We start from the raw sequence: 14,188 nt of genomic DNA, 5'->3' as shown, positions 1-14,188 counted from the left end.
GCGTCGTTATGCTGAGCAACTCTGCCACAGCATGTTATGGCTGCAAGAAGTTCATGTGAGTTCAAGAGGAGACCAGCAAGGGTTATAAAATAACCAGACGCTATCTCTGCCGTTGGAAGTCCCTCCAGATGGTCGGAGACTGGGAGAGTTTTCAGGGACTGTATCATTAAAGGCTCTCTGTAGTCTTAATACTTTTCCTTGGGCATCCACTTTTGGCCACAGTTGGAGACGGCGCATGGGTCTAGACAGACTCCGTCTGACCCAGCAGAGACGTTCTTACATTTTCTTGTTTTCCATGTTCCAGTGCTTGCATCACAGCTTTAAACATTGCATGTCTGCCCACAAAGTGCTTCCCTAACGAAGGGGACAAACTCTTTGTCTTGTAATACATAGCGAGACATTTTATTGGCCCGTAGCGTTAATAAGCAGGAAAAGTATATTGAAAAATTCAAGAAAGCAAACTTTTAATGTATGGCATACGCAAAATGCACCTGTAATCTGCTACTTCAACAAAGAGTAAGCTCATCTAATAATCATCTTTTAAAACAGAGGTGTGGATACCAAAACACAGCTTTTCCAACTCTTTTAATGACCCACTTTAAAAAAAAGCCTTCCCACAAAGAGTAGGGGAAATCCAAGATGCTGAAAGGCAAAAAGCGCATATATTCATGAGTTTAAATTTGGGGAATTTCCCTTTGTACTGGACACTGATAAAAAGTTACATCTTTTAAACATCACATTATAATGCAGCTGTGGCAACAGTTACTCATTATGAATAACTCAAACATCTTTTTTGAGGTTAGTGTGTATTTCTTTGCTTTAAAGTAATACTCGCTGAAGAGAACACGTGGAAATACTTTGTTTAGAAAATGAAGAGGGGGTTTTTGTTTTCCTGGCTGCCTGTACGGCTCGTGATGATACTTTTCTCCAGTTCCCCGATACCTCCACGCATGTTCTCTAGCGCCTGCCCAAGGCGTTTGCGGTTCCCCCGGCAGCAGGAATCATTCCACCCGTTCTGTCAGCATCCCCCGCCGGACCGGCCGCCTGCCCCTCCGCTTCCCACCGCCTTTTCGCCACGCAGCCGAGGGCGAAGGGCTGTCAGCCCGCCCCCCCCCCCCCCCGGTTAAATGCGTCACAGCCGCCGCGCTGCCGTGGTCTGCGTTTTGCTCACGGCGCAGGCGACATGTCGCGACATGGCAGCCGCCCCCCTGCGCATGCTCGGCGGGCGCGGGCGGGAGGGGTGAGGGGCGGGGGGGCGGGGAAAGGGCCGCGGCGCCCGGGCATGCGCAGGGGTGGAGGGGGAGCGTGACGGTGCGCGAGCGGAGCGTGCTTGGGCGCCTGCGCGGAGCTGGTAACCCGGAAGTGCTCCAGCGGGTGCCCTGTCTGCGCTCGCGGTGGGGCCCTGCAGGCTGTGAGCCCCTCGGCCGCGCCGCCTCCCGCCCCCGCCATGTCCCGAGGCTCCAGCGCCGGCTTCGACCGCCACATCACCATCTTCTCGCCCGAGGGCCGCCTCTACCAAGTCGGTGGGTGTCCGGCCCCGGGGATGCTGCCGCTGAATTGCCCCGTCACGGGCCCGGCCTGCCCACGCCGCCGCCGCTCCCCGCCGAGCGGGGCTGCAGCCGGCTGGGAAGACCTCTTCCGAGCCTGGCTGCCTTTGGGGAGGGCGGGGGGGAAACGTGGCGCCTGCCGGGGCTGGGGAGTCTCGGTTCCCGGCCTGCCTGGTCCTGCGGTGTGCGGGGAGAAGCCTGGAGGGAGCCTGGAGCAGCTGCGATCCCGGGCGTGCCGGCGTGGGAAAGGGATCCTCTCACGAGATAAGGAAAATTTTGAGCCAGGGTAGCCACCTCCCCAGAGTGTCCCCTGCCAGGGGGAGGCACCTCCTGTTACTGGCCGGTGTTCGATTTCAGGTGCTCGGAGACCAAACTGACATCTACCCAGAAACTCTTTATTCCCCCTAAAGTGTTTCTTCCAGTTTATCTTAGCAAATTTAGGAGGCTTGTGTTTTGGAATCTGAGAACTACAGTAGTTGTTTGAAATGGGACTTGAACTGCCTCAAACCCTGCATGCCAGAGTAACAGAGACAGTTTTTGGAGATAACCCATGCTCTCTTGTTACAGCCGAATGCCGTGTGTTCTGTACATCGTGGCCTGCAAGGTAGCAGCAACTACGCTTTATTTCCAGGCTTCTTTGAACATTCTGCAGTTAAGCTGTAGCCTAGCTTCATCTTCTTCCGTAGGCCACTGAAACTTTTATTCCTATTTTTACAGTGCACCAGATTCTGCAGAATAGCCTCATGGTGCTCCTTCTGCAGAATACCCTGTAACAGCATAGTCATCTCACAGTCTGGCAGGACAGTTCACTGAGAGTGCTCCTGGAGGATCCTCACAACAGGGCCAGATGAATTGTTTTGGCAGCATCGTCTTGATGCCATCTTCCCCTGGAGCTTAGTGGCTCTTCTTCCCTGGATGCAGTGACTTCACTGCACGTGCATTGCACAGCACATCCATACGTCCATCTGTTCTCCAGGAAAGGAGGCTGCTGGGACCAGGCTGCATGACTTGTCCGTGGTAGCCAATAGTTTCTTCTGTGTCTGCCCTTGAGTTTTTCTCAGGAAGAAGGCTATGCAGAACAGGCTTCCTGGGCAGGCAGCCCAGCCTCAAGCAGTCCTTTGTCCAAGGAGCAGCTAGGAAATTGCCTGTGTGTAGGTGTCTATACACAGGTAGAAAGTTACCTCTACTAGGTACCTACATACAGGTGCTGTCTTACACCTGGAGTGTGTATAAGGCTTGTATGCAACTTGCATAGTAAGCCTTGTACATACAGATGGTAGGGACAGTGCTTCCTCGTGCAGGATGTCAGTGGCTCTGTGATGGGAGAGTCATGGGCTCCGACATGCTGTTGCCATTAAAAGAGGCTGGTTGGTCTGCATCACCTTTCTGGCTGTTTCTGTGTTGCAGTACTATTTGTTGGGAATGGTTTCAGCATCCTGTAGTAAAGGGGAAACTGGGCCTTGATTTTTCTGCCTCCTGGGTATATTCAACCATTAGGTTAATGTATAAGAAATGTGCAGTACCTCCGTGTCTTTTACCAGTGTCTTAGAAGCAAGTATCTGCATGTGTATTTGAGAGCCTCTGCAGACAACCTGAAGCTGTCTTAAAGATATTTTAAGTACCTGTATGCTATGAGAAGAAAAATACCTAGGTGTGCATAGTTAGCCTCAAGCAAGTATGAGCTCACTCTACCCACAGCCAGGCTGATAACTCAGGCATGGTGCCACACTAGTGTCTCTGCTGGCTAGCCATGGGCAGAAAGCTCATGTTTGCATGAGGTCAAATATATGAATCTAGCTTCTTTCTTTCTTTCTTTCTTTCTTTTTGAATCCTGTACATCCTTGTCCCTGTGCTGGATTCAGATTAACTAGGTGCTGTCAAGGATGGGCATGGACACGTGTTGTTTTAAGGCTGCCTTAAAACTTGAGGTTTTTCTGGAATTTGGTAGTACCTGAACAGAGATTTCCAGTGTAGTGATATTGGACTGAAATGCCTGTAGTTTGCCTTAGATCTGTCTTCTGCTCTTGAAGCTCAGAAAGCTCACGTGCCCTTGAAGTGATCTCATATTAGAAAAGTAACAGTTATATATATTTCTCGCTGCTGTGGTTAAAATCCCTCAGAGCATCAGTGTTGTCTTGCCACCTATTAGTTCCAGTCTTCAAAGGTGATGTTTCACCTAAGTGGAATTTTGAGAGGTGAAGACAATTATTATGGTCAAATTTCTGACTGTTGTGATATATTCAGGGAACAGCAAGGGACTGCTGTTTTCAGAAAGAACGTGTGCAGTACTACTGAAATACTTACATAGCAGAAGACAGACTTAAAACACCACTAGCAATTTGGATTTGTTGTACTGCAAGAGCCACTTCACTTTTTGGCTTGTCTCTTTGAAAACTGGGCAATGCAGATGGTAATGGGAGCAGTGCGAGAAGAGGCTGCAGTTCAGCAAGCCTGGTTGTCAGTACTTGTGAGCAAAACCAGTTTGTGAGGGCACCTATTCCTGCTCCCACCTAACTGTCACAGAACCACAGAACGGTTGAGGTTGGAAGGGACCTCTGGAGGTCATCTGGTCCAACCTCTTGCTGAAGCAGGGCCACCTAGAGCTGGTTGCCCAGGACCGTGTCCAGACAGCTCTTGAATATCTCCAAGGATGGAGACTCCACAACATCTGTGGACAACCTGTGCCAGTGCTCAGTCATCCTCACAGTAAAAAAGCGTTTCCTGATGTTCAGATGAACCCTCCTGTGTTTCAGTTTGTGCCCACTGCCTCTGGTCCTGTCACTGGGCACCGCTGAAAAGAGCCTGGTTCTGTCCATCTTATTTACACCCTCCCTTCAGATACTTGTACACATAAATAAACACGTGTTGCAGAGCACTGGCCTGGGGCTTCAAACATGATGACCAGTTTGCGGGCAGTGCTAGCTCATGTCTCACTGGGTTCTGTGCTTTGCTGCAGGCTAGCACTCATTCCAGGGAAGGCAAGTGAAGAGGAGAGCAGAGTTGCACATCTAGTGGAGAGAAAGGGGGAACATTCTTTATGGCATGTTTGGGTAACCAGTAAATGCTCTGATGCCTGAGAGCAATAAATACAGCGCCATAAATACATGGCGATCAGTCCTTCCACAACACTGACTCAGCAGATCAAACATCAAGATCCTGGTATTGCAAGATTTGTTTTTTCATTTTCAGATTATTCCTCTCCTGTTGTGCAGTCTCTTCCATAGACCTGAATGGAGCTTTTAAAACAGCTGAGTTTCTTGCTCCTGTTATTTTAGAAGATAGTTTTAGCAATTTGCTGTGCTGTTAGACACATTCTAAATTCCAGTTTCATTCACATAGCTAACAAAAAATTCATCTACATTTAGCTACTGCCTGAAACTTGCCTCTCCTAACCAGATATTAGGAAGTTCTGAATGTTTATCATATATTGCCAGATAAACAATTTTTAAAGTAGTTGTTCCTGAGGTTTTTGAAACCATTAATCAAGGGAAATTTATTTCATGGATCATATCAAGTAAATCTTAATCCACTGTATTTATCTGAATAACGCTGTTTAGTTGACATGTGTATAGGTTTCATTTTAAAAAGTGAATAAAAGCATTGTGATGTTTGAACATCGTCAGAACATATGGTAGTAAGGTTAAAACCCATCTTCTGTGCCTGCTCCATTGTTTCAGTTTTCATCTGTATCACTTAAAATCTACAAAAGAGCATTACATCCTTGCAATGGTAATAACGCTTGAAATGCTAAACTTCTGCATGTTAAAAAAATCCTCTGTAAGGATTTACACTTACTGTAGGTTAAGGTTGGACCGTTTTGGTCAAGTGCAGGACAGCCTTTTTGTTTTAAAATAAATGCAGTTGCTGTTAAGCATTCTAACTGAACAAAAAGGCAAATTATTAGAAATATTTGAAGGAAGCAGCGGTAGTGGTTTTGTAAAGAGAGTCAGTGACTTTAATTCCTGTCAGAAGTTTCTTGTGTGCATTGTACTAAAGACCTGAAAGACACAAAGCGTTGCACAAGTATTGAAGTATTAAAAAGGCCAGAACTTGGTGAGATTTCTGTGTTGGGGGGAGGTGTGTCAGAATTAATTATTCTAATATCTCTAACACTGTTTTTATTAACTTCTATGTATTTTTCTAGAATATGCTTTTAAGGCCATAAACCAAGGTGGACTTACGTCTGTAGCTGTTCGTGGGAAAGATTCCGCAGTAATTGTAACACAGAAGAAAGTACCTGTAAGTAGTCTGTTTTTGAGGGGAGGACTGGAAGGAGGTGAGAAAAAAGGTGGGGGAGAAACTCTGCAACATTGATATTACATTTATTAGCATTGACATACATTGCTGTTTGAATTGAATATCATATTAGCATTCTGCTTATTACAAGTTCTAGCTCCGTTCAGTGCTTGATTGTACATTTCATCACCAAGTCCTGTAACACTAGTTTTCTCTGTAGTTGTTAAAGGGATAAAGCTAAAATACGAGGTTGGTCCTGCTGTACTTCAGCATGCAGACATTACTCTGGCTTGTAAGGGCTGCATTGTCCATAATCAGTTTCCTGATTTCTTTAATTCCTACTCAGAAAATGTTACACCAATAGCATGCAGAACAGATTTTCGTGAGTGTTTCAGCAGTGGTGATGTATTCTTGACAAGGGGGGAAAACCGTTGTGTTTGAAGGGCAGCATGCAATAAGAGCACAAGTTTTTGTATGTATGTTCTCAAAGTTTCTTCAGAGGAAAAAGGACTTTGATTCTGGTCATGCTCTAGCTGTCATCCTTTTCCAGATATTGCAGTTTTTATCTTCCCTATTCTTCTATTTCTTCCTTTGCATGCCTACAGCAGTAAATAGTGGAGAGCCTGAAAGGCATTTTTTAGCTGTTAGTTGATTCTTTCAGGCTCTTCTGTAGATACCAGAGCATCCTGAGTCTGTCTTTTTTTTGTACTTGAAGGACAGCGTTTTCTAATAGATTATTTCCATTTCTTCTTTAGGACAAGTTACTGGATTCTAACACAGTGACTCATTTATTCAGAATTACTGAAAATATTGGCTGTGTGATGACAGGAATGACAGGTATTTAATTCACCATCTTTTATAAGTATCTGAAGTGTGTCAGATTTTTTTTATGTAGTTCACCAACTTTACATCACATAAACCAAATAAATGCTCTAGGAGATTTGTTCCACTCAGTCTGGTTTTGGAGAACTTGTCTAGTTCTGATGTGTATATTTAAAGACAACTGAAAGTTGGGACTGGAATTTGCATTCTCAAGCAATGCTGCGAATAAACGTGGTACATGTTCAGTGAAATTAATATTAGTTCTTTCTGTCTAGCTGACAGCAGATCCCAGGTGCAGAGAGCCCGCTATGAGGCTGCTAACTGGAAGTACAAGTATGGCTATGACATCCCTGTGGATATGCTGTGTAAAAGGATTGCAGATATTTCTCAGGTCTATACGCAAAATGCTGAAATGAGGCCTCTTGGTTGCTGTAAGTATAGAGTATGAAAATATCTTTTCTGTTTGTCGTGGTTTAACTCCAGCCAACAACTAAGCACCATGTACATCACTCACTTGCCCCCCACCCAGTGAGATGGGGGAGAGAATCGGAGAAAAAGTAAAAGTCGTGGGTTGAGATAAGAACAATTTAATAGAACAGAAAAGAAGTAGCTAATAATGATAATAATAAAATGACAATAATAATAAAAGGATTGGAATATACAAAACAAGTGATGCACAATGCAATTGCTCACCACTCGCTGACCGATGCCCACTTAGTCCTCGAGCGGCCATCCCTCCCAGGCCAGCTCCCGCCAGCTTATATACTGGGCATGACATCACATGGTATGGAATACCCCTTTGGCCAGTTTGGGTCAGCTGTCCTGGCTGTGTCCCCTCCCAACTTCTTGTGCCCCTCCAGCCTTCTTGCTGGCTGGGCATGAGAAGCTGAAAAATCCTTGACTTAATCTAAACACTACTTAGCAACAACTGAAAACATCAGTGTGTTATCAACATTATTCTCATACTGAACCCAAAACATAACACTATGCCAGCTACTAGGAAGAAAATTAACTCTATCCCAGCCGAAACCAGGACACTGCTTCTTGTCTAAGCTTGCAACTTCAAGTATAAGAAATTCTCACCCATTTTCAAATTGTGCAAGACATGGATGTAACTGAAGGAGTAAGAGGGATGAACAGCCAAATGAGAGAGCAGTGTTTGAAGTCTTGAATTGGAGCCGTGATTTTACCATTGTCTTAGTGTTTGCATTGGAGTAAATGATTTAGCCTCTTTTAAACGTGTGATGCTATTTCACCTTAGTTTTTGGGGCCTGGTCTGTTTGCACTGCATCGTGATGTCTGTGAATGGGAAATGCTCTTTCTACCAGTGTCTTTGTAAATGTCACTGTTAAAACAGACATATGGAGGGTGCAGTTATGCTTGTGCAGATTTTATGGCTTTTTTTATCTGAGTAGTATGCATAGGACAAAAATCTGCATAATTTTTGCTCTTAACCATGATATATATAATGTAGAGAAGTGTTTAAAAATACCTCACTTGCAAACATTTCTACACCAGTCTTGTTTTATAACAGCAAATGCAGCTTAAATAAAAAAAGATGTGTGTAAAGTTGGTTTTTGTAGATATTCCAGGTCACCTCTGTGTTCTGAGGTTGGTTCTGACTTGTTTTTTCTCTTACATTTGGCTATGAGCAAATTATAACCATACTGTTAGGCTGACTGGGAACTGAGATGAAACACTTAATGTTTCCTCAATTACTTTTTCATTAAGCATTCTGTCTGGGTTTCTTTTTGTTTGCGTCGGGTTTGGTTTTTTTTTTTTTTCATTTAAGGAGAATAGTTTCAGAATTGATGAATCACTTCTTGTAATCATAGTAGGCACTAGCACTTCTCACTAAAGCAGTAACATTCAGGGTTGCACCACAGTTTCCATGATGAGGCAATTTTCCTATGCTTGTATGCTTGTAACGTTCAGGAATGATTGTTTCTTTCTTCCCTTGGCATTTCCCATGCCTTGATACTACTGGAAAGAGATTGTTTTGTTGTTTTTTTTTTAATACATGAATAAAAATATATTTTTCTTAACTTTCCTTAACCTTTTTTGAAAAGATCATGGGAAATTTTTTTCTGTTGTAGTAGTAGCTGCTCAGAAGCTTATCAGCTATAACTACTAGTTAAAAGTTACACAAGTGTAAAGCAAAAATAATTTAAAACCTTGACCTTGTTCTGTTTTGGGGTTTTTTTGCAAGTACTGCTTTCAAGTTATTTTTAATATGCATATTGAGGCTATACAGCTGTAAATCTAGAAGTGTGGGTGAACACAGATGCATTTCAGTGATGTGACCAACTTGTGTTACTTGAAGTTTATCCAACTTGAAAGCACTTAGTCAGATGTTCTCCAAAGACTCAGTTTTATGTTCTGGTATTGCCACACTTCATTTCAGATTTTCTTTTTTCTTTTTCTTTAAGGAAAAGAGGAAAAGGGATGTTAATGCAGTGCTTATCAGGATACAGTTGAAAAATCTAAAGTTGATCTTTTAATATTTCCATTAGTTTCAACATATTTGTAAAGTTGCTTTCTGGTAAAAGGCACAAGTTAATAGAACTATTGTTTACACTTTTAAAGCTTCATACAATACACAGGATGTGAATTGTGGCTGTGTTACCTTTGTAGCGGGATTAAGCTTTTGTATTTCCTGACTTTGTGGTTCTCTACACACTGAACGTGGCAAAAATGTTCCTATGTTTAATGAGTAGCCTTCTTTGGGAATGACAGAAATGTAGTTTGCACTAAACTGAGTTGTGCACCTGGTGATGAGATGCTGGTAAGAAATGGTGAATTAGAGATACAGAGTAAATCACAGCTCGGTGTTGGACTGGTTCCCAAAAATCTGCTGCTGTGCATGCATGTTTTTCACAGGAGGGGAGTGTCTATTCTATTCTTCAGTTGAATGAAATTGCTAAAATTGGGGAAAGAAATTAACAAATTTTCTTTTCAAGGTATGATTTTGATTGGTATCGATGAAGAACACGGCCCTCAGGTATACAAGTGTGATCCGGCAGGTTACTATTGTGGATTCAAGGCCACAGCTGCAGGAGTTAAACAGACAGAGTCAACCAGTTTTCTTGAAAAGAAAGTAAAGAAGAAATTTGATTGGACATACGAACAAACAGTAGAGGTAGGCCAGCAGAAGGAAATAAAGATTTGTTAAAGTATTTTTAATGAATATGCTGTATGTAGGCTTGTGATATAGAGGAATGCAGTTAGGCATTTCCTGTTTTCTTACAGTTCCATATTGCTGCCAGAGCAAGTATAGCTATTCCAACCAGAAAATCTTTTTAAGGTATTTTGCAAATGTTTAGTCATCTAATCTGCTTTTTCTGCTTTACATTAGCTGAAGCAGAATCTATAATTGTAGCACTCCCACTGTAGCTGTTGGTTGGTTACTACAGTGCTTGATTCTGGGGATAAAAGTACAATTTTCTTTTAGTGGCGCTTAAACCAATCTTCATGTTAGAAAGCATTTCAAAGAGGATGGGGTAGTGCTTGTCTGTCAGTTTAGTAAATATAACACCAGTTGTTATGCCTACTGTGAAAACTGTTGTTCAAGGCCCATTATAAAAATGTATCCTGCTTATAACATAGGTCAATGAACTTATTTTATAAATCAGCCTTACTTTTTCACTTACACTGTAGAGATCTGTCTAAACAGTCCTTTTCCATGGCCCACCTGTTTTTCCTGCCAGGCCTTGTTCTTCTCTCATAATATTATATTTCCTGCATCACAAGATCAGCAGTTGAAATGAGGAGTAATAACCTAAGTAACTGACTCTCTTGTAAGATTAAACAGAGTATTGTATTAAGATCCCTGTGAGTGCTATGCAGATTCAGACCTTCAGCTAAATTACTTCTGAAGTCTACATTACTGTGAAAGTACCATTTAAATGGAAAGTTCCTCAGCATAAACTCATAAGTTTTATATGTACATCTTACTAAGTACTGATTTCCTTAATTTGTGATTTCTTTAAAGAGAAGATCCTGAGAGAGTTATGTAATCATAGCATACTGAAATTGAATATATTTGAAATTACCTCAGAGACCTTTTTTATCCTGGCTAAATGTTTTTCACATTAAATATATTTTTCTGTCACTGCTTGATTATACTGTGCATGTTTCTTAGTTGAGCGGTTGGAGGTAGATGAAACAGTCTTTTCATATTCTTGTTTTTAATTCATAAAACTTCCATGGTATGGTGCAAATACTTAATTGGAAGTTAATCTGCCAGTCAAATCCTGGGTGCGCTTCTATACCTTTTGTTATCTTTGTAAGAATGCTGATATTGTGAATGTAGATCAGACACTGTTACTCTAAAAGTTGGCAGTGACAGGGAGAAGCAAGTCTGTCAAGCAAAAACAAGAATCACATTTTTGTAATGTTCTTCACGCACGCACTGTCTTTTGTTTCCAAGCTTGTGTTGCGTTAGAGGTAATGCTCCAAGGATAAGAATTTTGTTTGGGGTTTTTTGTGGGTTTTTTTGTTTGAGGGGTTTTTGTTTTTTCTAACAACTTTGCAGTCTTCTGGTAAGACATCTATATAGTTTTACAGAATTATTGCAGAATCAATGTATTATCAACATATTGAAAATAAACTTTGAAAAGTCTTGTCTAGTGTTCTACACTTCCTCACACATTACTGATCAGAATTAAATGCCAGCATGTCAGAATAACTGATATGATAAGCATCTAGCTACATAGCTGTTTTATGGAACTTCTTTTTGTGCTCAATCATCATTTTAGGAATACATCTTTAGCATTATTATGACCCTACTGCAGGGTTAAGTATGAGTGAGGTTGGAACACCTTTTAAAACAGGTGATGATTAGGGTGGAAAAAAACCAAGTTAAGCCATGATGAAATGCAGCTTTTAAAAACAGAACATAATTTTAATTAACAGAAAAAAAGCCAAAATGGAAGCTATGCAAGTGACATGTGCTTTGAGTAATCTTGAACTGTAATGATTATGTCTGTCTTGTTTGCCACTAATGAAATGTGTTCTGTCCTTGGGACCTGGGGTTTTAATCTTTGCATGATAAAAGGTTTTTGGTTTTGTTGTGGGTTTTTTCTGCTATGAAAATGGTATGTCCCTTTGGTTTTTTTAGATTGGGCTTTTTAGTGAGAGCACTGGAGAGGGACTGTGTTCTGTAACAAGGGGAAACTATTTGAAACTTTTCAGCTGAGGTGTTGAGGTGGAAGAAAATAACTTAAAACTAGAAGGAGGGGTAGTTGTTAATGCTATGTCTATTTAAAAAAAAAGCCTTAATGCTTTCTGTTTAATGATAGGGGCTTTTGTCATCTTTCAGACAGCAATAACATGCCTGTCTACTGTACTATCCATTGATTTCAAACCTTCAGAAATAGAAGTTGGTGTAGTTACAGTGGAAAATCCTAAATTCAGGTAAGTGATCAGTGTTGATAAAACTTAGTGTGTTTCTCTGGTTGTGTGCAATTAGCCTTAACTTCTTGTGTAATGGTAAATCGAGAAAAAGAGATAAATGTCAGATGTTGAAGTTTTGGAGGTTTTTTTACTTGTCTCTCCTCAAAATGTGTAGGGGTAAAAGACATTGTTTAAAAAAAAATAACACAGTTTTAAAATGTTTGACATGGTTAAGGGATCCAGTAGAAAAAAGTGTTGCCTTTTGTTTCTTAAAAGGGTATTGCTTTATGTGATGATTAAAATGTAGTTATATCTGGTCTAGCTGATTTTTCATGCTTAAAAGAATAAAAATTTTTCTTTATACTAGTATCTGGAGTCCACTTCCAAATCATAGTCATGACAACTAATGCAGTAAAGTCTCTTTTATGTTAGGGAAAATTTTGCAAGTCACTTAATTTTTTTTAAATCCTTTTCTAAATGAGATCTTTAAATGACTCTTGCTCATCTTGTAATTGCAGCAGTTTTTAACATCTCCAGTATATAGTTAATAGATTGAATTTGTATGAGTTGAAATATTCTGTTTAAATTTGACAAGATTAAAAGATCCTGGATTTAAAGATCACTGCAGTGATTTGGAACTGGCTGAACTTTACTTCCTGAGTACACTGCATTCCCACCTAGCATGAAAGCAAGACACCTGCCATTTCCTCCCTCCCTTGTTATTGCCTGAATCTGAGTGCAGTGCACTGTGTGCAGCAAGGTTACTTGGTCAAACTCTTGAGACAACACCTGGAAGTCTTCCTGCTGAGGGTTATACCTCACACCAGATACAGTGTACTTGACAGCCTTCTCAGAACACAATGTGTATCTGCAGAAGGATGCATGAAATGTGGGGAAAAAAAGCTTTGGGTCTTTTTTGTTAATGCGAACGGACCCTCTAGGTATGTCTTACCTAAAATTTAGTTAAGTCTGGCTCGCTGCAGAGGAGTTCAGTTATTTCTGCCTCAGTCTTTCATTGCTTTGCTTTTAATTAAAAAAAGAGAGAGGAACAGCTAAATGGGGAAGAGAAGTCCTCCGCTGCTTTAGTCTAGCTACTTGGTAGGTGAGGATTGGAGAGAGGCTTCAAACCTTTGGGTCCTACAGGTGCAGTCTTTTGAGTGCTTCCTAATGTGTTTAAAGTTGACATGGTGATGATGGGTGGTTTTGCATTTGGTGGTGTGTGTTTAGGACAACAGAATAGCATAGCATTTTTGAGAAAGCATGCAGGAACTGCATTACACCTTTTCTACTGCTGGTCAAGTGCTAGCTTTCTGCCAAACTTCATTTACCGGTCTTACGTCCTTTTCAGAAAGGATGGATAACAAGCAGAGAGAGAAGGCTATGAAAACCTATGTCCCCCTTGGGGTAATCATACTAATTACCATACCCGTTCTTCTTGCGAGCTCCCAGCTTGCAAATATATTACTGATGAGGAATTACCTGTTCTTTTTCTACCATTTGTTACCTCTTTGCTCTCTAGTGCCTTTGATTCTTCCTTTATTTTTCAAAAAGAATTGGAATGTCAGCCTGTAGCTGTGGCAGTGGGGCTTTAAAGAGCTGAAAGATGCATTGTATAAAACTTATTTGTGTAGATATTACATTGTAATATTGGAGCTTAAGGGGAAGAATGATTTAAGCCATTTAAGATTTCTTTTTGTTCTTTCAGGATCCTTACAGAAGCAGAGATTGATGTGCACCTTGTAGCTCTGGCAGAGAGAGACTAATTAGCATTCCCATTTCCATTGTCTGTGCTTCTGGCCAGGATATTTGGTGAAAAGAAAACACTTATTAATGGCTTTAGATTATGGGTGGAAAACAATGTTCACTATATGATGTATTTTACTCTGTACAAATAAAACAGAGGTTTTTGAAATACTTGGTGTCTCCTTTTAATGTAATTTTTTTAACTTTCAGTTCTATGAAATTCTCATCAAAATGCATGATGACTTTGTTTCTGTGATGATGCTTGCCTTTTAGTTGTATTTTAAGAGAAATTTTATACTCTGCGCTGTATTTTTCATCTGAGCTATTTGGCTCCTAATGTAAAGTTTTATATCAGATTATGTGGTGTGTGTGTCTTGAGATAATCTTACATTTACATGCGTTCTCTTGCCCTGATGTTGAAAGGCTTATAACATTACTGGTTTAAC

At 41.1% G+C, this 14,188-nt stretch overlaps 1 protein-coding gene across 3 annotated transcripts; it reads left to right on the top strand.

The window, feature by feature from the left end:
* The first annotated feature begins 1,328 nt into the window (after positions 1–1,328).
* Positions 1,329–13,913, top strand: PSMA6 (proteasome 20S subunit alpha 6). 3 transcript variants are annotated; one of them, XM_030043846.2, is made up of 7 exons: positions 1,332–1,523; positions 5,692–5,786; positions 6,539–6,620; positions 6,881–7,036; positions 9,566–9,744; positions 11,926–12,020; positions 13,705–13,913. In XM_030043846.2, exons 1-7 carry the CDS (start codon positions 1,448–1,450, stop codon positions 13,760–13,762), a joined length of 741 nt encoding a protein of 246 aa, XP_029899706.1. In that variant the 5' UTR covers positions 1,332–1,447; the 3' UTR covers positions 13,763–13,913. The 3 variants fall into 3 exon arrangements, 2 of the variants coding, with proteins under 2 accessions (XP_029899706.1, XP_040974715.1); XM_041118781.1 differs by lacking the exon at positions 1,332–1,523 and adding an exon at positions 1,734–1,833; XR_005930979.1 differs by lacking the exons at positions 11,926–12,020; positions 13,705–13,913 and adding an exon at positions 10,071–11,868 and having other exon boundaries at positions 1,329–1,523; positions 9,566–9,831.
* Positions 13,914–14,188: the final 275 nt, after the last annotated feature.

Source organism: Aquila chrysaetos, chromosome 2, assembly GCF_900496995.4.
Source record: "Aquila chrysaetos chrysaetos chromosome 2, bAquChr1.4, whole genome shotgun sequence".
In the NCBI taxonomy this organism is placed as follows: Eukaryota; Metazoa; Chordata; class Aves; order Accipitriformes; family Accipitridae; genus Aquila; species Aquila chrysaetos.
This window is presented reverse-complemented; position numbering and strand designations above follow the sequence as displayed.

Excerpts from the sequence above, each read along its gene's own strand:
- PSMA6 (XM_030043846.2), top strand. The coding sequence starts at position 1,448 with ATGTCCCGAGGCTCCAGCGCCGGCTTCGACCGCCACATCACCATCTTC. Across the intron at positions 9,745-11,925 it reads CATACGAACAAACAGTAGAG|ACAGCAATAACATGCCTGTC; the intron begins GTAGGCCAGCAG and ends GTCATCTTTCAG. Across the intron at positions 12,021-13,704 it reads GTGGAAAATCCTAAATTCAG|GATCCTTACAGAAGCAGAGA; the intron begins GTAAGTGATCAG and ends TTGTTCTTTCAG.